This window comes from Acanthochromis polyacanthus, chromosome 6 (genome assembly GCF_021347895.1).
Source record: "Acanthochromis polyacanthus isolate Apoly-LR-REF ecotype Palm Island chromosome 6, KAUST_Apoly_ChrSc, whole genome shotgun sequence".
Lineage (NCBI taxonomy): Eukaryota > Metazoa > Chordata > Actinopteri > Pomacentridae > Acanthochromis > Acanthochromis polyacanthus.
The window spans coordinates 29,339,126-29,362,254 of record NC_067118.1 but is presented as its reverse complement, the minus strand read 5'-3'; the positions used below and the strand labels follow the sequence as shown (position 1 = coordinate 29,362,254).

The window sequence follows — 23,129 nt, the reverse complement described above, 5'->3', positions numbered from 1 at the left end:
AACAAAAATATCTTTAACAGACATTTAGTTCACTTAACTGAAGGAAAAGTGCCAAAAAAGTGGTGGACCAACCATCCGACTGATACTGAGATCTAAAATGGTAGAATGGTTATAAAGCAATTAATGTGAAACTAAAAAAAAGACTAAAATACAGTATACAACACAGGTGATTCACCAATGTGCAAAATCGCCTAATTACCAAATGATATCAAATTGCATCATTTCTCACAAATTGCACTATTTATAGGTTGACAAGTGAAGTATTTTGTTTTATGGACATTGAAAGACAAATACTTTAGATGGATTGTATTTACTTAGAAATCCTGGGATCATTGAAAGAAACTTGAGTACAAATGTGATTTCCAATTAGCCTAACTGCACATACATGGTTATAAAATGATGATTTGTGATCTCCAGAGCTTTATTAGTTCTGGACCTACAGGGCTGCGTCTATCTGCATGTCTGCATCATGGCTCCACATGGACAAGAACTGTCAGAGGATCTAAAAAAAATTGATTGTGAAACTTCAAGAAGACGGAAAAGAATGTGAGAACCAACCAAAAACCAGCGAAAACGTATCTGCAGCAGTAATCAGGAGGTATACAATGAGCCAGAGTACCACTAATCAGAGCTGCAGTTGCCATCCTCCTAAAACGAAGCCACAAACAGCGCACTACTTTTACATTCTCCAGTTTTTCCTTCCATCCATTTTCTACACACCGACAGGAAAGCGCTTTAGACTTGACACAGAGGTTATCAATGGAAACCAGAGTTTCTGTGACAGCGTAGAAAGTGTGAAGGACGCTGTATAATATGAACCTCCACAGATGGTGTTCAAGAAAAGCACTCTGGTACAAAACTGCCAGATCCACTTTTCCAAAGGACACGAAAAGAAGCCTGATGGATAGTGGAAGCATATTCTTTGGTATGGTGAAACTGAGATAAATTTGTTCGGTTTAGAAGGGGTCAAGGGTGTTTGGCTTGACACTCGTCAGAATCAGCGCAGTGAATGTATAGTCCTGACAGAGGGAGGTGGAGGTGAGAGGGTGACAATCTGAGGCTGCATGAATGCAAAGAGTGTTGGAGAGATGACATTTATAAATGGCACCATGAATGCCTGTGGATATACCAAAATACTCTCAGACTCCCAGACTGCAGAAGCTTGGCAGAAGAAGAGTATCCCAGCATAACAATGATCTAAATAACGCTGCCAAAATCATACAAGAGGTTCTAAAGAAAAATACGAATACCATGACCTGACCAAGTATGTCGCTCGACTCAAATCCAACAGAACACCTTTGGAGTATTTTAAAGAGAAAAGCAGAGCAAGAACGACAGAAAATCTCCCTAGAAATTTGGTGTCTTCATACTGAGGAGGATTGAGTTTGTCATTATAAATATAGTTGGACAGATGACGCAGTGAAAAAATTAATTTGAATCTCCATAATGTCTTCTGACTTTTCTTGTATTGAATTTCTACTGTGGGGGGCCTGCATTTTTAATATAGTTAATCTGAATTGGTGGTTTAATTTTAAAGAGCAAACACCATACTGTTCAACGCAATTACTGTAAAGTGGTGGAATTTTAAGTCATTTGACATTTAAGTGATATTGCATTGTGCTTATTTCAGTGGCGTGCTGTTCTCTTTGGAGAGCAACCATGCAAAGTATCTAAAACCTTTAATCTGTCAGCAGCGCTTTTCGTGAGCTGTCGGTAGAAATGTGAATTAACATTAATCATCTACTTCTACTGTTGTGTTTTTCCTGCTCCACACAAGAGTAGCTAATGGAGGGTTAGCAGAGAGGTGTGGAATGCAAAGGAAGAGAGATGGACAGGAGATTTACGCTGAGAGACAAGGCGTGGGGGGGAACAGGCATGCCGACTCACCTCCACAGTGTGCCAGCCCGTACAGGACGTAGCCTTTATGACAAAGACACTGGAAACTGCCGGCAGAGTTGACACAAAAGTGGTCGCAAGCACGGTCGAAAGAGCACTCGTCAATGTCTGTGTGGATAGAAAGACATGTCGTTAGAAACTTCTCAAACAGTTTAATAGATTACGAAGGGGAAAAAAAAGATCTTTCAGTCCTCAAACAGGGCTCTGCCGTTGTCCTATCATGGCATATGTTTCTGTTGTCATCTTGTGTATTGTATTCATTGTGTGTCATGAATTGCAATGGGTCAAATCACATGTCATAACAAAAAAAATGTGTCTTTTCACAGAAGCTGTCTTTTGTGTGCCGCTTGGTATAGAAGCTGACCTCCTGCAGTTGTGCAGTTTTCCATTTCGATGCACTGAAATGAAATTTTCCAAGTATTTTTGAAATAACAAGCAGTCACAGCAGGAGTCAAAAGAAGTCTGCTCTTCACCTGATAATAGGAGCCAAGGGGCTGGATTTTATTCTGTCCACATAGAACCTGCCAATCACTTTCCCTTTTCCCATCTTAAACATCTGATAAATGACCCTCAGCTGTTAGATGACCCATCATCGGACTTCTTGCTCTTGTCTTGACATCATATGAAAATCACACATTAAAACAAATCAATGCAGTATTTCCATAAAATCAAAGCACATCTGCAAATGAGCCCGTTTTTATTATTTTCTGTCATTTTTCCAGTCCTGTCAGCTTCATCACACCTGCAAATCTACAGTGAAGCAGCTTGTTCCTGTCTGTCAGTAGCTTCTCAGTCTTATCTTTCTGGGCTTGTCTCCTCTCTTACACATGCATCCTGATAAGTTGCATAAGTATCATGGACTGAAACACCATAAAGACTGACACATGAAGCTACAGAAGATTGAGGACACTTTGTTTTATTATGATCAAGGTCTTCTTTAATGCTTGCAACACTGCGTGTCAAGCCCAGGCAGCGCATGGTGGAAGAAAATGAGGCTGTGCTACAACATTGCTGGATGTCTAATTGGCTAATTTAAAAAAGGTTCCCAGGATTTTCCCAGGAACATCACGCTTTCATCTGCTTCATCTGAGCCTCCTCTCTCGGTTATGAGGTAGCGCCAGGTGCCATCAAACAGATGACGCAGGCACTTCACGGCAATTACAGGAGTTCAGTTAAATAATGGGCTGTCTTGAAGAAACAAGGAAGACAAGACTGATAAATGTCTGCACAGATCTTGCATGGTTAAGCAACATTTTACAAAAGATTTACATTTCCACACTGGGCATAATCCTTCATAGATCACGCAGCTAAACTCAGGCATTGATGTTAATACTTGGCAGGCATGTTGTGCGAGCGCCAAAAAGACAGAGATTAAAAGCCTATTAAGTTATTGATTTACAAAGCTGTAGTCAAGCTTTGAAGGAGATCCACAAGTTTATGTTCAAAAGTTGGAAAAACACCAAAGTGCTCAATTGATGCTGACATCAACTCCACCTTGTCTAGATACACAGATCAACCCTCATGAATAATAAAAGCAATTCAAGTTTCTATCGTCTAACAAATAAAAAGATCTTTGAGAAATTGCTGCATGGATTTTACATGTAGGGGCCAAAAATGAGCACAAAGGTAAATTTCTTTTACATGAGTGACTTCAAAACTGAAAATGCCTCTTGGATGAGAGGTGGAACATCTTCAAGAACCTAAAAGAGAAATCTGGTTGCTTTTAACTGACGCTCAAAGGATTACAATGACTTGGAAGACTGAGAATCTACACAGACACATTTACAAGAGCAAACTCATATAGTTGCTGTTGCTTGTCCCCTATGAAGGCCTCAGGAGGTTCCTCACAGCAGGGGTAGTTGAGAGCAACATGGGTTGGCACACGCTGCATGAGGCATTGCAAAAGTGATTGTTTCTGGCATATTGAGGATAAACTTTACTCAAGCACACTGTTAAACAAAGAGTCTAAAACCCTTTGGGAATTAGGCGTGGTGGCTGAGTATATCCTTAAAAAATGTTGCAATAAGTGACGCCAGAATGCAATCTGCAACTTATCATTATATTGTTTTGTGCAGTGCCACGCTTCAGAGTGGATGTGTGAAGACATCTGGGACTCCAGACAACCCTTATTTACAAGGCGGCTAAGGTGAAGTATGCAGAGTGTGGGCAAGACTGCAGCATGAAATGATGCATGTGCAAGGCGAGAAGAGTCACACCGCCGACTTGAACTACCTAAAGATTGAACATGGAATTCACAAATTAGAGTTTTTGTCAGTTACTTGTCTTTGCTGTGTCTCTTCACCTTAACCTCCGGCTTGGTTCAAAATAAAATGACGAATGAGTCTGACTGAAATGATGAAAAGGTCACTGTTGTTTATACAGAACAGATAAGGCCTCTATCACAGATGTTCCCTCTGGTGAAAACACGAGGTCTGATGAACATCTCCCTGGATGCCCTCATGTGGATTAAGAGTGAGAAGAAGATGAGAAGAGCCTGGAGGGAGTTGTGGGTGGAAGAATGCTGACAGGGCCTCAGCAGACAAGCCCAATCCTGACTTCTAGGCCTTGGTCCACTGACAGCAGGGAAACACCATGACTGTTTAAACCAAGATAAACCCAGAGTTCAGTTTACACATCTCAACACCTCGGGGAGACAGCAAACGTCTGTTTAAGTGTAACTGATACCTCAGAACACCTTGACACACAACCAAGCATCTCAACTATTACAAAAATAATGGGCAAAATGGCTGTAAATTCACTGCAGCTGCACCTAATCTTCTCAATCTTTCAGTAGTAGATTTATATTCATAAGTGAGATGCATGAGGGGATTATTACGGGCTATTTAGTTTCACTAAAATACTGTCTCCTTGACACATATTTACGGCCAGGAAATAAAGGCCACTTTACATTTTCAGTGTGTGCAAAAATGATACTGTTTTTTTCAGCCACTCTGGAAGAGTTTGGTCAACTCTAAAGAAATCACCCAAATGATGTCATAGAGATACAATCTGGGACTTAGAGACTAAAAAATTTTAAACAGCAATCCTTGATTACCAAGATAGAGGCATCAGCTAGGTAGGTTGGTTCTCAGAAGAAAAAAAAACTCCATCACATTGTTTTGAAATAGTAAAAATAAGGATTCACAATATCATCCTAAGTCACTTGAAAAACAATTATTTGATAAATGAATTCATATAGTTTCACACATCAAAGCCAATGTGTTTTAGATTTTGAATTTATATTAAAAGTGTGTGGCTTTTTATGAATTTGGCTTTTAAATGTCTTTTTTTTTACAACTCAGAGGCAAGTCAAAACTATAAAAACAAGTCATTGCATTATGGGAAATGTAGGAGCCATTGCTTACGGAGAATGTCCCACATTAAAGACAGAACATAAGGATATTTAGTCCCCTGCTGTTTAGATTCTAATCTTTCTTTTTCTCAATATATCTCTTGTGAGTCCACTACCTTTGTGGAAGTGCATTATTAAATGTGCAGCATGCCTCTTTAATCCCACATATGCATGCCAAGGAGAGAAAAAAAAACACCTGAAACCACATTGCTAGCAAACCAATTTGAAGAGAAAAAATTATAAGCTGAACCTCAACTGAGAGGCACTTCATTTTTATTTTGCCCTGTGCTCATTCCAGAAGTGAGAAAAAAATGATAGGAATGAGAAGGCAGGACAAGAGGCAGACAGGTGAGTCAGTAGTGTGTATCAACCTGGCAACACCTCACTCAACAGGAGGTGAACTTTATCACAGCTCTCTTCTCCAGACAAAACACGAGGTGCTAAACAAGGACAAGACTGTTTCAAAGTTGACCCTGTGCAGCCAAACAAAGCACATGGCGGAGTTGGTTAAGGCCCGATGCCACAGAAAACAAGCTGTGATTTACATTCCTACATGCACAGGCCACATTTTCTCAGTTATCTGTGTTATTTTGGCAAAATAAACTTTGCATTGTTTGGCCCCAAATAATGAAAGAAAGGCATCCGGACAAAAATAGACTTGAAGAGGCGACAAAGTGGCTGCAAAGCACAGTGACACAGTGTATGTTTTTCACTGACCACATATGATGTTAGAGAGCGGCGCGATTCAGAACAACAATTCTAAACCCTTTGCGTGACACTGATGTGTACCATGTTGCGTATTGATTGACCACATCAATAAGAGAATAAAAAAATAGCTAGTCATCTGTTTTTCCACTCTGAGAGAGGCTGAGCTCAGCTCCGTAGTTCCAGCCTGCCTGTCTTCTGTCAGCAGATGTTTCTGTAGTGGCTTAATTCATCCAAGAAACAGAAGTTTTAAAGCTGCAGTTTTAATTTCCCACACCTGTGTTCGGTCATGGCAAACTCTTATTTGTTCTGCTGCTAGTACTCCCACCTCCCGCTGAGCCATGGCTACCACCAAATATAACAGACAAACAAGCCAGAGAGGCCTGGTTTGGCATCTCTGCAGGCTGGAAAACTCTCAGTGATTTTTTGTGCCACTAGAAGGGCAGAGTTTTTTTTTTTAGCATTTTTAGCATTTATAGCAAAAAATCTCCACCAATGTGACAGAAAGTGTTGAAGGCACAGGAACCTTTATTTAAGAGGCAAAAAGATAATAAAATGGGTTACCTTGACAAGTCCTCTCATTGGTTAGCAGCTTGTAGCCTTTCTTGCAGCTGCACTCGAAGCTGCCCACTGTGTTTCGACACACATGATCACACCCCCCATTGTTCAGACGGCACTCGTCAATGTCTGTGAACAGAAAGTCTTAATGAGCAGTGGGTGCATCAAATCACTCATCGCATTTGAAAAGGAGAGAAAATGAATGCTAAACCTGCAGTGTGTGATTGGAAACAAGCTGTGAGCACATTACAAAATTATTTTCCTTGTTAGCACATAGTGGCCTATTTGCATACCCAGCAGCCATTCATTTGCAGTCAGTTTTTTCTGCTCGGAGCTGAGGGGAACTGCAGCGTCAGGCTACTCTCTGGGGGTTCATCACTATGGGCGACCCCTTCTGATTGAATCCATTGCAAAGATAAAAATATTGATTACCGCAGCTTAAATGTATTTTCATAGGAAGCTGTTAAATCTGAATGGGAAGAGGAGATATATGTGACCAAAGGTAGTTAGGCTCCTGGTGCAAGATCGGATGATTAAGAGCTTGGCTCTACAAGGATGACAGACTGGCAAAAGGCTGGAAACGAGCTTCAGGGATTTCCTTACTGGCCGAACAAGAATCAGTTTGCGTGTAGCTTTAATGGGCTGCAGCCCTCACACGCTAAAGCCTTGCAGCAGTAAGGCCTCTAAATCATCACTGTCCATCTCCTTCCAATTACTCTGCTTTTTATTTCTGTAGTCGATACTCAATCGATATGTCATGTGTTCATCCCTGCTTTGATGGTACTCTGTCGGGGCGAGCTTGGCAGCTGCTCTGATTAATTTCGAATCATCATCACCAATGAGGCGTCTGTCTCTTGAGAGAGTCTTCATCATCTGGTTAAAATAAATGCGTGAGAAATGGACTTAAATAATCCCTTCCTTGCTCCATCTTTGTCTCCGCTCCTCAGAAGTGGCTGGCCTGAAGCGAGCTCCTGTCTTCTTGTGCCAGTGCTGCCTGGGTTTGTTTTCCTCTTGTTTCCTCTCAAACCAAACTAATATGAGTCAATGTACTTTTATCAGAGTAGCGTTACAAACCATAGGAAGCAGGCAGATTTCTGTTTCTGCATTTCTGGAAGCACAGGTTGTCCTCATTCTCAGCAGTGCCTTTGTTTCCAAAGTCTTCCAATATAATAATTCCACGTAAGGTTTGTAAATGATTTATTAGACGTAACACATAAAACTTGTTAGAATATGCAAGTTGCCTGAGTTGAGGATGCTCTGCCAAAACTCTGAAGAAGAGAATGATGGTAATGCGGCGGAAAAATTGTCAGGAAAACTGGTGGCATGACACAATATTGCTCAAAATATGCAGCTGAAAAGCAGAAAGTAGTGTGTGATTGGGGACACCGGTATGTGCTGTAAGAGCACTTCAAGTTGCAAACCAATGATAGTGTAGAAAATCTAACTAGCAGGTTGGAAAAGGTGGTAACTGTGGGGGTTGAGTAGGAGCAGAATAGATAACAATTTAAATATTCCAACGAACTCCAGGTGGAGAAAGAAGCTCCAGTGTGCCTGGCAACATGACAAGCAGGAGACGGATTTGGTGACAGCTGGACAGGTGCAGCTTGAACGCTGCCTGGAACCGTGGGTGATGGGTGGGTTACCTTTGCAGGTCTTGCGGTCTGGCTGCAGAGTGAAGCCAACAGGACAGCTGCAGCGGACTCCTGTCACTGAATCATGACATGTGCTATCACAGCCGCCATTGTTCACTGCACAGGTCTCTGCAGGGAAACCAGCACTCAGTCAGACAAACTCCACCAGAGAAAACACACAGTACATGCTGTCTTGACCTACTTATTTTTCCCCCATTGAAACAGAATAAATGCATCCTGATAGCGTTGAAACAATTAGAGGACACACTGTTGTATACACCGTTCATTTTGGTGTAAAACAGGAGGAGATAAGAGGAACAGCAGGTTAATCAGGTAGAGAGGGGAAAAAAGAGGAGATAAAGATAGAAAACTGCAGCAGCTGAATGATATTAACAGCGAGGGAAGTGAAGAGTTGTTGGAATAATGAAAGGAGACAGTCATTTGGAATGTTATAGTTAACACAGCCAAACAGAGGATTTCACGTGTTTCCTCTATGTGTAGACGTGTGTAAAACATATGTAAGTGTGTGCATGTTTGCTTCTCTTTGGTCAAGGTGAATTATACCCTCTGAAAAGTTCTTTGTACTGGAGGACATCCGTCTCCCCTGCTTCCTGAAGGTAGAGTGTCTACTTCCAGACATATGCAGACAAAACCACCACTTTTACCTGGTTTTGACAAAACCTTCCAGGCATTTTGGGGATAAAAAAGCAATTTCAGCTACCTGGCCTATGTTGGCTAGACTGATTTGAAAAAAGGGAGGTAGTCAGTCAAGACAGGGTAGCTGAGGTCTCTTCTCTAGACAGTGACAAATTTCACAGAGAGTTTCATTTTAGGCAAGAGTACAGGAGAAATTGTCTCTCACATCAGAGTGTGTGCTTTACTGGTTTCTGGGAGCTTTATAGAAAGCCTCACACACTTCCGAAAAAAAAAAAAAAAACAATCACAAAAATGACTTCTGTGACCTGAAACAATCACTTAAACTTGCAGCTGATCATTTAAACAGCGCCACTTCGGTCTAAGGGACTTGAGGATGTTCGCTCCTCGAAAAAGGAGCCAACACAGCTGGACGAGTCCACAACTTCACACTGGCAGGGAGATGGCAGCTCACACGTGGCACTGAAGAGAGAATGCAGCTGCACTAGTTTTTTATAGAGAACGAGGAACCCTTTGGGGAAACACCTAATCCTCCTCACTTAAATCTAAAACTGCACCGCCTGCAGCAGCCATAACTGAACTTTATAAAGGTCTCTCTGTCAAATAAAAAACTCAACTGTGGACTCAAATTATGTATCAAAGCAAAACAGGTGCTTATAGTGATGTAATTCTATTTTTAATAGCAGTGTAAAAGACAACAGCTTGAAACAGTCTAGTTGATGCTGTTGCTTAAGGTTAAACATGGTGTATCAATATACTAAAATCTAATTTAAAGTATTTGCTTATGCCGTTTGCAAACTTTAACCTGGAAAACACTGTCGTAAACTTTGGCTGACTGTTTTTCTGAGACTCGTTTACACCCAGCTGTCCATATTCTTCACATTTCTGTTAACTGGTTACAACTTCTGCTTGCTGGAATACATTATCATGATTTATACAAGACCATTTCCCTGAATAATTAAAACTTTCTGCATTTCTTTCTTCAGCTGATCTTCCTGCATATGATGACATTTGCTGTAAAAGTCAGCTTCTATAATGACTGTCAAATACACTTCCCAGTCTAATGTTTCATTATGTTTCAGGTTGAAAGAAGAAATCAAAACTTGAATTTAAAGTAAATGAAACCAACCACTGCTCATTTCAGTACACTCAGATTCTACAGCTTTGCTCTGGCAGCACGTGATCAGTGACTTACGTGTGCTATTAGCAAACTTAATAGAGGTATAATTGTGTAACTAAGCTTTCTGGCTTGTGTTCCACTATATTTTTACCATTTAATTACATTCATTCAATATTATTATTGTGTTTACTGTGGCATCCAAGCAAAAAGCTCCACAGGCTGGATTCACTGCACTTTAGAGATCCCTTTTAGATCCCTTTGTTTCTTTGTGAGGCGTGTCCATTACTTTGTTTACTCCCTGAAGCTGGCAGGATGCAGCGATTCTGCCTTTGATCCTCTGCAGAGGGACAATAGCTCATGATGGAGTATGATACCCCCAGTCCCAACCCAGACTTGAGAGCGCAGCACTGTGGGTTTGCGTAATTGCAAAGTGCGAGCAGAGACAGTTGGCAGACGAGACGATAAGACAGTGTCGGGACATGCCTCCAAAACGCTTAGTCAGGCCGCCATCTCACCAAACTGTAATGATCATGTGTTAAGAGAGCAAAGAAATATTTCTGACATTATGGTTGTGTGAAGACAGGGGAGAGACACACGCTCTGGTATGTGTGTTGGTTTGTGTGTTTTGGATGCAAACCAGCCGCATCTACAGTGCACTAGGCCGGGACACGCAATTACAGTAACGGTGGGCCGACTTTTGTAAATATTCTCCGGTATGATGTGCAGGGTGTTCGGTCTGACGTTGAGCCTCTGTAGTATATGTTTCATACAGAGAGGCTCAGACAGCGCACATAATCTTTTAACAGGAGCCACATGATTTTTTTAAATGCGGCGTTTCTTAAATGTACGTCAGAGCTGTTGACAAGCAGGTTGTCATCAGCCATTTATGAAGACCGCGAACAAAATACATCAAAGGGCGAGAGGAAAGAACTCACAAAATGGCACCCTGAATATATGGCCTTGCTGAAAAAGATCTTTTCATATATTTATGTGCATATATACACTACTGTTCAAAAGTTTTGGGGTCATGTCGAAATGTCCTTATTTTTGAAAGAAAAACATTTATTTTTTCGATAAAGTTAACATTAAATTAATCCGAAACACAGTCTAGACATTGCTAATGTGGTAAATGACTATTCTAGCTGGAAACAGCTGATTTTTAATGGAATATCTGCATAGGGGTACAGAGGAACATTTCCAGCAACCATCACTCCTGTGCTCTAATGCTACATTGTGTTAGCTAATCTTGTTGAAAGGCTAATTGATGATTAAAAAACCCTTGTGCAATTATGTTAGCCCATGAATAAAAGTGTGAGTTTTCATGGAAAACATGAAATTGTCTGGGTGACACCAAACTTTTGAATGATATTAAGAAATTGTTTGGATTTTCTTGACCAAACAGCAAACATGCAGCCAGAGTAAAGTTACTGAGAGGGGTTAGTCAGATAAAAATCCAACTAATGCTCTGAGGTGAATGCGCTCTCAATAACAAACCACACAGTAAGAGAATAAAACCAGGGAGAACAATCTTCTAATGTTCTCCAAAGGTGCAGATACAAAAACTGGATTTGTTTTGGTGCAATAAAATCAGGAGACAAACCCGTTCAAGTGCCATGCAAAATATGTCTCCTGCTTCTTATGTTTCTAATTCTGAGGGGGAAAAAAAAACACAAACTAGGACACAAAATCTTGAAATAGGTCAGACTGTAATATTGTAGTATGTGGGGAACTCGGTGCTCGTGTACATACGGTAGGAACAACTAGTAACTTAAAACACTACTGTTTCATGTCTTACCTTGAACGAGCTACTCCTCTGAGAACAAGCCTCCTCCCTCAGTGTGTTACATGGTATAATTAAATCGTAAATCTCTTTGATGTATCAAGGTTTGATATGTCCTCATAGATTTATGAGTTTATTTTTCCTGGCATCTTTGCCATTTCTATTAAAACACAGCTCATCCTGAAAATTGGACTGAATTGCATTTGTGATAGTATCAAGTTTCAGTCCGTTTTCTCTCTTTTCCCCTCAGATCTGCTCCATTGTTCATTTTACAGCAAATGTAGTGAAGCAAATTACTTTTGGCCATCAAATAGAAGAAGAAACTCTTCAATTGATTGTTTTCGGCATTTTTGGACAAAAGATTACATGTGTACGAAACAGCAAGTTGGGAGGGATCCTGTGTTTTATCTTCTGTGTGAAGTAATGCTGAATCATGGACACATTATTGGCTCCCTCACCAAAGCTAATAGGCCGTGATGATGGAGTTTAGGAACGCCGTGGCCAAGTGTTTGAAACAGTGCAAGCTCATTTCAGTCATATCAAACACAAATAAAGCTCAAGCCTTTGGTCTGTCCCTTAGAAGCTATCACAGTCAAACTGATGATGTTTACAACTTTGGACAAAGCCAACTTACGCTAATGCATCTATATTCAGAAGATCAATCAAACTTCAGTGGGGGAGGAGAAGAAAGAAGCACTGTGATTCTTAAATCAAAGTACTGGTGCGTTCGTGTAAAAATACTCCATTAGAAGCATTCAAAATCCTGTTTAAGTGAAACTAAAAAGCATATTATTGGTGAAATATAAATTATCACGTGTAACTGACTGTGGTTGACATGGTTAATATTGATACATAAGTACAAAGTGTTCAAACTAATTTAAATTAGACAATTTAAAGGTGCCCTTCAGTGATCACATTTTTCACTTTATGTCTATGCAGCGTTTTTTTATATGCTCAAGGACAAATCAAAAGCAAAACAGGCAGTAAACATTGCTGATACACCTTAAAACTGTAGTGGACTGATGATGATCTCGAAAACGCAGATTCAGACTTTTGTGGTTTTCATGTGTAACATATTTAGGAATCAATTCTGACAACTTGATAGGAGTGGTTTTCTTTGTCATTACTCTTCCTAAGAATTTCTACTTGTCACTTTGCAGCGTAGAGCAGTTTTACTGTATTTGAGTCAAACATGAGCCGGTGTGCTCGAGCTGCAGTGAGCAGGGAGGGGTAAGTGGAGAAACAAGCAAGGCCAATACAGAATGTTTGGGCAGGAGAGGATTATCGTCATGAAAAAAATATATAAAAACTAAATATACAATTGCGATGTGTAGAGTTGAGTTTCTAGAGGGTAAATCAGTGATTTTAACATCTTTAGGCCTTGAGCATTAATCAAAATAAACCCATCTGCTAAGTTTTGGAATTAAAATGTTGCCACAACTGTAGGCTCGATAAACTGTCAGAGCAGTCACGTAAATGTTACAAATGACAATATCTGCCTCTTAATTGCAGCGCAGTAGAAGTGTAAAGTAGCATAAAATGGAAATACGTAAGGACTTCAGCAAATGCACTAGTGTGAATATGACTGCAGGTGGGGAGCTGACTTGGATAAGCTATACCTCGCACCCTTAGATGCACGTTTTTATGTAATGCAGATACTGCTGGTCAGAGGCTCCCTGTTTGCAGCTGTGTTTTCAAAAGGTGTGGTTTGACACAGGCAGTGGTTGTTATTGAGAGGGCATTCACAGAAGGAAGAGGAAGGCGGTGGAGGGGAGTCAGGGGTCAGGGGTCAGAGGGATGATGCCCCTGTGGGGAGGGGAAGGGCCTGATCGGTGTCTGCTAGGTTAGCTTCCTCTATTCCCCACACCCACAGACCCCCAGAGAGAGGAGTCAGAGGAACACATATTTACCATTAGGGAACAGCTGTGGGGCTGCCTGGGACTGGACACTCCTCTCCCCTGCATGCACGCGCACACACACACAAACACACATTGTAAAAACACCACTTTAGTTCTCCGTACACTTGAACCACACAGCATTGGTGTGCGATGTAAGATAAGAACTAATTTGATGTGTTGCGCTGTACATCCACCTTATTCCCTGCCAAATGGCGCTTTCTGAGAGAGCTGGCAGGAGACTACACGTCTAAATGACGAGTGAACAGAGCCTCACAACCAGAAATGGGATAATGTCCTCATACGTGGTGTCTGCTACAGAATGATGGGAACCTGAAGAAGTGAAGATTTTAAGGAGAAACAAGTTGGTTGTTGCTGCAGCTGCAAACAGCCCAACTTGTCCCTCATCTCCATAACATTTTGGAAAATGTTAATTTTTTTTAACTCCTGCTATCTGAGTCTTCAGGCCGCACGCTCATCGCTCAGTAGAAGAAGGCTGAGGTATGATCACATTATCCCATTTATAGTGTGACAGGTTGTGTTCCCACATCATTTACTTCCCAGAAAGCACCAAGAAACTCGCAAACTCTCGCTCAGTAAAATGAATAGCCATAATTCATGAAAGGCATCACTGGGCAGGGAATAAGGAGGACAGCATGGGTGACAAGGGAGTATTTCTCCTGCATTAAACAAATCATTAATGTTCATTTATGGTGCTAGGAGGTGATAATGACATGAGAGAATGACATTATGCTGTTGCAAAGGAAAAAAAAACAGCCTCCTAATGGCAACAACAGTAGTAATTACCTTCCAAAATCCTGACAACAAACTAATAATGACCGGTCTCGGTCTTAACAACTGAAAAGGGTGACATCTCAAGGCAAAAGTGTTACCTTGCAACATGCAGTCATGCAAATAAATATTTCCACACAATATAAAAAAGGCAGTTTCACTGTTTGCGTGTGAGTTGAGGCTTTGCTAGTTAGTATGAGCACTGTGAGCCTTGACAGACAGAGCGAGTGGTGGTTAGTGCTGCAAAGCTGAAAGTCAGGAACAGCCAGATTCATTTTCTGCGCTTTATGGTGTCTTTTATGGTCCGATCATTTTGGAATTAATGTTGTTAGGCTGTTATGTCAAGTCTCTAAACACTGTCAGTGGCCCAGCCGTACAATTTATGTGCTGCCACTAAAACCTATTTCGGAAAGCATTAGTGTCTTTTTGTTTTCACCTGCTGTATAATTTATGTCAAATTATGACTTTTAATTAACTGGCTCTTAATTTAACAAATTCTACAAGTGAAACCTGTCCACTGACTCCTATTTCTATAGTCTTATGAGTGTATATTTGGCTTCACCTTCACACTCAGCTACAGGCACACATTTCAGTATGCAGTCACTCAGACCTGATACAGTTGGGGTGGAGGGCTGGGCACATTGACAAAACAGAAAATGGCTATTTACGCCTTTAAAATCGATCTTTCATTTGCATCCCTGCACAATTTTAGTTAAATTTCCAAAATACCATCAAATAATAAAAACTAAAAAATAAATGACAAATCACTTGTAAGTAATGCAAGTTCTGCAGGATGCCAGAATTGGTCATTCTGTCCTCCACAGGCTGCTCTTTTGAGGTGCCAGATGAAGAAGCAGATGCAGATGCTCAAGTCAAACAGTAACACCACAAAGCATGCACAGTTTACATCGGCCGCCACAGTTCCACCAGCGTGTTCCAATCCCCACATGCAGCAACCCAGGGACAGTGATTCTAAGCAGTGAGAGGAAGGGTCGCTGCGAGATACATCTGAACACACCAGCATGAATCCACGGACCACCCGAAACGAGAGCAACGTGTTTATGTAATGGGCATATGCCTGTAGCCTACATGTGTTTACATGCATGTGATGCATGCATGCAGGATATGTTCTGTATGTCTGTGTGGTTGTTTGTATAGCTTTCAGTTTGTATTATAAAATGCATCTCTCACTCTCTTTGTGTGTGTGTGTGTGCGCGTGTGCGTGTGTGCGTGTATCTTGCACAGTGTGGCCAACTCTTCAGATGATTGAACTCCTGAGCATGTCTGCATCTGCCTGCTATTTGTGAATGTTTATGATTTGCTGTGCTAACAGCATGAATACTTCCACATGATGAATGCTCCTTTCTGATATCTGAACTTACTTGACACACAAACCACAAATGAACCTGAGTTTTCAGGGACGGTTTCAGTCAAAAATCTGACATTAAAGAATGCGTGTCTATACGTGTATGTCTGAGAGTCGATGTGTGCCATCCATACAAGCCTTCCCGACACCATATTTTCATCTCCAGTAGCAGAGTATCAACAGAGGTGAGACAGGAAGGATAAAGAATGAACACTTCCAACAGAGCAGTATATGGCACATTATTACGAAATGCCCGACCGAGCAGAGCTGAGAAAAATCACCACAACATGAATGAAAGGCAGTGGCAGAATGCATATGAAACACCCCACAAGATGGATTGAAGAGTGAAGCTACAGCATATTGAAAGAGCCCACCAGCCTAACGACAAAGCCACTGACAAGGCTAAAGCTGTTTTGTAATCATGTGCCGTGTTGCTTTTGGATGGAGTGTGTAGAGACTAAATGAATCATAAGCATTTCGAAGTCAGAAGTGAGGCTAAACAGGAGTATACTTTCTCTGTGTGCTGTTTCTATGGATACCCTCTACACTCACTCTGTGGATCATTTACTATTTCCGAAAGTGGTAATTATAATGACGTGTCAAGCAGACAAGCATCAAAATACAACAAACCCAGCAGGCCATTTTTGTCTCATTTGTGACATTTAAAACTATAAATACTCACTAAGAATAATACAAATTAAAATGTAATTTCTTGGTTCCAAGAGAGACCATTTGTTCTGTGCACTGAAATTAAAAAAAAGAAAAGAAAATTCTTTCTTCAAAGCAGAATTAGCTGTTGCATTTTGTTGTTGCCAGAAGTTATTATATAAAAAACTGGCATGCCAAACTGAAATATCTGTGTGCACCGATTCAGCTTTTTAATTGTTCCATAAATAAACAACAGTTTCAGAATATGAAGTTTCTGAATCGTTTTTTACGATGGAGGCCCCACAGAGTCAGTCCCAATGCACAGCAGTGGTGCTGTATTGAAGGTCTTCCAATGTTCGTGTCACTCACTCTCTCATCAGTGGTTCATTTGGCTGCGTGTTTGTTTTATTGAGGTTTTATTAACTAATATAGAGTCTGAGAGATGGAGCGCCCCTGCGCCGGCCGCACAGAAGCCCTGTCCTCACCACTGTAACCCCAGACTCTGTGGGGGAAATCAGACATTTTAACTGGCTGACTGCTTCCTAATCTGGCACACCAAATGTACTTTTGCTCTGCCTTGGATAAGACTGGCAAAGACATATAATTTGGTTGTGGCCAACTTTGTGGCATCCTCCTGGCCTAGGAGGGTACAGCAATAATGATAAGTTGGCTGACCAGACCTTGACATGGGTCTGGCTCTCATCAGGGCTGCGGTAATAAAGGGGATTCAGAAACACTGAGCTAATCAGCCGCTACCCAAACCAAGCACTCAAACTTAACAGCTACTGAAACCAGGCAACCACTTCACCGGTCTGCTCTGCAGGAGCAGCTTCTGATTCTATTCCTCTGTTTGTCTTCATGAAACTCACTAACCCAGATTAGTAACGCTGCAAAGCACTGGCTAAAGCCGTTTAAATGGCTTTGTACTGTACAGGAACTATTAATGACACTTTGTCTTTAACAGTCAGTCTCATATTTACACCTGATCAACTCTATTGTTTCAACACGTTTGATGAAATATCTGTCCATTTCTGCCTGGCTGAGCTCTATATACGTTTATTGCTTTGACTCCTCTGCACTTGTCTGATTTAAAACTGCCCTTCAGAACGGTTCAATATGCCTGAGTAGCTGAACGATTTTTACTCAACTTAAGTCAACTGAGGCAAACACTGATAAATGCCAGTGGAAGGTTTGGTCAGGTGTGTGAGTTAATTCCCAATGGGAAGCAGTGGAGGAAATGACCCAAGGGCTAATAGAAGGTGTGTGTCTGACATGGCGGAAAAAACAGAGGAAAAAGACGCAGGGTATAACGAAAAGAAAGGACGAGGAGGAAGAGAAGCCAAAAGCAGATGCAGGGACTGAGAGGTTACTGGAGCAGCAGCAGAGGGGGAAGCACAGTGTGTGGTAGCCTTTTGTCCTTGTATGTCACAGATCAAGAGAGAAGGCTCAGGGATACAGTTACTGTAACAAGGCCTGTTTCTCAACTTGCCTTTTATCACATAAACTTCATTTCAAACGTTAATTAAATTTGCTGTCGGAAATTGGGTGCTGAGTTAATCATTTGGACTTCTACATTTTCTCATCCAAAATCCATTATTTCTTGCCTTTGGTAGTTGTAATCTGCTGAGGGGGTGATGACTCACCTACACAAGTTTTTCCATCGCTGTGCAGGACAAACTTCATGTGACAGGAACACTTTGGGCCGTGGTCCGTCTCCTCGCAGATGTGCTGGCAACCGCCGTTACCGTAGTTACATGTCACTATCAGAGATACACAGTTAGCACAAAGTTTTGCTTTGGCGTTTGAAAGTCAGTGGAGAGGTCACAGGAAACATGGGGAGAGAACAGGTACGGCATGCAACAAAAACCCATTTGGAACCTTGGGACAGTCTAATACACACTCTTTCTCTGGGCCATATGCTCTATGACGCAAGTATTGCAGGCTCAGGTCAGGCTGCATTCAGGTCTTTACAGACACATATTGCACATCCAGTGAGGTTTCCGATGACAGAAAAATATCAAAACTCAGCCTCATCATGGAAACAGTATGCTGACTTGTTGAAAACTGTCTTAAATTACTAAAGGTGCAAGAGCAGCACTTGCTGTTACCATAATTACTGTTTAAACTCTTACAAAGTTCAGTGTGATTAGAGCACAGCAAACCAATGCGACACAGTCATCATTCAGCAGATTCGTTGCTTATTAAAAGCTGGACTTAGAATAAGGTCAAAATCAGTGTAAAATAATGCGAAGAAGGGCATGCATTGATTTACATATTAACCACCTCAAGTGCTGAATCTATGTTAATTAAATAAAGCGCTATCCTGGGTTTATTAATTCATCACTTCCCAGACTTAATCATTTTATCCCTCTGACTACAGAGTTACATTGCAGTTGCAGAGGATGTGATAGGTCACAATTTAAAACTCAGTCACTGTAAGTCACCGTGAAGAGCAGCAGCCTACAGGCACTTTAGGCAGCTTTTATTTTAATGCATTTCACTAATTCTGTGGATCAGGCAAAAAACTGTAAGGGAATAAAAGGTTTACAGTTTGTAACTGAACACACAGTGAATGCCTCAGGTTGGTTACACATAAATAATGGGAAGAGTACAATTACTGGTCTAAGTTTGTGTACAAACACATTTATGTGCTCGCAGGCGAGGGGAGCATTAACCTCAGCACTTTTAACACACCTGTGATGACAGAGTGAAAAAGAGGACGAGCGAGCCGAGGCTTCCACCGCCATCCTGTCTGCACCCTACCATCCCCGCGCCTTTTGCCCTTTTCCTGGGCTGTCACAGAAAAACTATAGAATAACACTTCTCCAATCCTTATCCAAACACAGACAAATCCCCCATCAGCCCTGGCCCCAGCTCTGACAGGATGATCTCTGTTGCACAGCAACAGGAAGTGTGCGCTGTCCGTCAGAGCAGTCCCCTTCGAGTAACCTCCACACTTGCCCTGGTTGTGTAAATGATCGCTCCTTATTTGATAAACATGTTTTTCTTTACAAGGACTGTTCAGAAGATTAGTCACGGCTTTGTAATGCGACATAAATGTCAACTTCAAATCTGTTGGAAGGCATTTGTGGAATGAGTGTGATTATCCAAACCCAATCACCTTTTCACAAGGAGCCTATAAACCCTCCATCTGATGGTGTGTGTCTGTGAGTTTGACGGATGGGGAACTGTGCTCGACTTACATTTGCAGTCCTTCATGTTACGGGTGAGCTGGAATCCAGGTCGACACTCACAGGAGATGCCACCTTTCTGCGTTTCCCTGCAGATGTGTGCGCACCCATGATTCTTGTCCATGCAGGTGGGTCCCTCTTTAGTGCCTTCTGGTTGCACTGCAAAGGAAACGGCAAGAGCAGGAGGGAGAGTTTATCTCTTATCTGCCACAGAGATTACACAAAAGCCAAAGAGCATTCAGTAAACTAAGAGTTTGGCTTTAAATTAAATATCACAGAGATGGTAAGTGGACTAAAACATTTGAATGCCTGTCACGCATTCTGACCCTCAGCACCTCATATGCCTACTGCTGGTGACTGACATGCCCAGTACCCCTTCACAAAGATTCAAGCACTTGTTTGAACATGCTCACTCTTTTCATGCTATAAAAAGGAGGCTGCCTACAGAAAGGATAAAACTCCCAGCAGGAGCTGATCCCGTAGACCTGTAATTTTAATTGAGGTAATCCCCCATAAAGAAAAGAAAGGAGGAACGCAGTGAAAAAAAAAAAAAAACCTCCTCGGCTAAATTCTCCCTACAGAGAGCTGAGATCAAAAGGGATTGCACTAAAATAAGGGTGTCAGTGCACATTTTCATGAGTCATCAAGGTTGAAGCACTTCAGCAGGAATGTGACGAACCTCTAATACAAGACAAAATTAGGATACAAGAAAAAAGGTTTTTTATTGTTCAAAGCTTTACTGAACGTGACACTCAATGATGAGTCATGTCTGAGCGATGTATAAATGCTTTGTACAGGTTACCATGACTGAGACCCTCGTGTGAGTTATAACACAAATGGATGCAGTGCTCTGCTGTGCTTTGCTGTGCACTGTGACAACACTGGTTTCTTAGTGGGAGGGGACTGATATTTGACTTATACATTAGGAAACCCTGCGACCTCCACACACACACACACACCTCAATAAAATCTAAACAGATCTCTTTCCTTACCCCTCCTCTCTCCCGGTGGACACGGAGGCAGCTAGCAGGAAGACATCTCCATTAATGTCTCATTAAATCCTCTGTCACACTGAAGGGTGTTTGGAGGTCTAACTTTCCTAATTAGCCCACTTTCTATCATAAATTGAAGCATTTGCATATGTTCGTGGAAGTGTCAACACCTAGTAAAGCTCATATAACCTTGTGCACTCCTCATGTGAAGTCTAAATGTATGTCAGTCTTGACAACTGTACAGAACATTCCTCTGTCATGCCTCAAGGCCTATTAAAAGAAAGCAATCTCACTTGACAGAAACAGGTTTTCATATCATTCTCTCCTTAATTACTTTTTTGTGTACATTCAATCCTGCCACCACAACCTCCTCTAATTAGGTCCTCTTGTTTCCACATGTTACGTCAAAACCCTTTTGTCCTTTTATGTATTTCCACTCACGGCTAATGTCAGGAATCTATTTTGAATCTTTCTATGCTGACAATTCTGACTTCCTAGTCTAATACTTTCCATCACTTTAAGTCTGTCAACAAGTGTCACAAGGTCATGCAATCCTCTCTGACTTTCCTACCTGAGCTGTTGATGTTCTTGCAGACAGGCTGAGCTAGCAAACTCTACCTGCACCGACAGCCTTCACCATTAGACAAAGACTTAGCGCTGAACAAATACTGGGCTAAAAAGAAAAAGGCACAGCGGGATTGAGTGAAGTGACCATGAATAAGCATCAACAGAGCAGCAGCTTTAAAGTGCTGCAAAATTCACAGTGAGTCATGTGGATATTTAAGTGGGATGTGGAATTCACTGGTCCTTTTTCTCGGCTTTGTGTCCATCTGAGAGCAAGAAACAGACTTCTACGAACTTAACAGAGGATTGAGTTTCCAACTACTCCCCCGATGGACTAAAGATTACTTACGAAGGTTGTATTATGCATCCCAAACCTCACCTCACTCTCCCTTCATTTTTATGCAGCCCCTCTAACCAAATGCTACAGACCCATCCATCAATAGCATGTCGGGTTGGGGCCAGAACCTGGGCCTTCATCTCTCTGCGGACCAATAAAAGCCAAAGTGTTGACACAATGGCCCTTTTCTCCAAGCCAGACCCGGCTATCATCCACCATGTGTAGTTCCCTCTAACTTGCTTCCAAAGGACTCCAGTTTTTATCATTACTAAACGATGGAAAGAAGAAAGAAAAACATCCTTTTAAATGGAGGTTGATGGGAAAGTGAAGAAGAGAAATAATAATAATAATAATAAACCTCTAGATCATCATCCACTAAAACAATCTGCTGACCCATAAAACATAACTCTATATGGAGAAACTAATAAAAGCTATCACACGCCACTTTATAGGGAGAGAAGTGGACAGGAAATAGTCTGAAGTCCGAGAAGAAGTCAACTAAAGAACAAACCAGAGTGGATATGGGTTTTCACACAGACAGGCCCGATCGAAACTACTGCACTTAACCAAAAAACAAAAGAGAGTGATCCTTCTGCAGAGTAACCACAACTTTATCCTCCCGGGACAGGTCGTGACCTCTGTACCAAATAATAAAAGGTGATGCTGTAGCCAGAAGCCAATAAATCCCTTGTTTTATTTGCACACTATAAGCAATGACAGATGTGCGTTGAAGGGATAGCTTGGTATTTTGGGAAAAGTGTATGAAGCCGCAGCCAGGAGCCAATTATCTCCCCAGCTCCTTTATCTTGGTTTTTAATCCATACAAAGCCTCACATAACGCCACAACATGTCATCTTCACACGTTGTTTTTCTGCGCAAATCAGCCAAACAAGATAAAACACATTAATTAGTGAAGGTGCCACTGAGAAATCTGTGTTACATGTCTACAGAGCCGGCTGAACTGAAGCATATGACAGAGCCTTTTAGTGGAATTAAGAAAAACATAAATCTCTTGTGAAATAAAAACTGCTTAGTAGAAAACTGTATATTCATGTAAGATCCATCACTCATAATAAGAAGCTTGTAAAGAAAACAGACTTCAAGAAAGGGCTTATTTTAATAGTTGTCTGTGTACTTGTGATGCAAAAAGATCTTGTTGAGTACGCAAAATTTCTTGTGCTTATTCTTATACCTAAAGAAACAACGGCATAATCCTTTGGGATAAAGTGGCAACATTAAGTTGTTTTTCAGTCTCCTGTAGCAGAATCCATCTGAGTGTTTGTCACTGAATTGGTGGAACTTCAGTGTAATATTTGACATCAGCCGCAGTGCCTGCAGGACACAACATTAAGTGCAGGTCACATCAAGCCGCAGCCTTTCCACCAGGTCAGGACAACAGAAGTAAAGGTAGCTAAGGATTTAAAGATGATGGAAACTCCCGTGGACAAGTCAGTGTAAACGCTGTGTGGAAGCATTGATTGCAGCTCAAACACTATCTAAGCCCGTGGCTGGCAATGTAAACTCTAATGCTTGTGAGCTACAAATGAACAAGCTGTTTCTCCCGCCTCTATCCGAACTAGACCTGCTTTTAATAAATTGCAAAAAATCTACTGAGAGCACACTATTTTCCGACACAGTAAAACATCTG

At 41.4% G+C, this 23,129-nt stretch overlaps 1 protein-coding gene across 2 annotated transcripts in view; it reads right to left on the bottom strand.

Moving 5' to 3' along the window:
* Nucleotides 1-23,129, bottom strand: part of scube3 (signal peptide, CUB domain, EGF-like 3) — an 83,655-nt gene that overhangs the window by 14,968 nt on the left and 45,558 nt on the right. Inside the window, exons 5-10 of one of the 2 annotated variants that reach the window (XM_022209297.2) lie at nucleotides 19,601-19,747; nucleotides 18,041-18,157; nucleotides 13,607-13,654; nucleotides 8,155-8,271; nucleotides 6,518-6,640; nucleotides 1,888-2,004 (exon numbers count right to left, since the gene is read on the bottom strand). In XM_022209297.2, the coding sequence (XP_022064989.1) occupies nucleotides 1,888-2,004; nucleotides 6,518-6,640; nucleotides 8,155-8,271; nucleotides 13,607-13,654; nucleotides 18,041-18,157; nucleotides 19,601-19,747 (669 nt within the window). The remainder of the gene's footprint in view (nucleotides 1-1,887; nucleotides 2,005-6,517; nucleotides 6,641-8,154; nucleotides 8,272-13,606; nucleotides 13,655-18,040; nucleotides 18,158-19,600; nucleotides 19,748-23,129) is intronic. The other variant, XM_022209298.2, reaches the window with a different exon arrangement.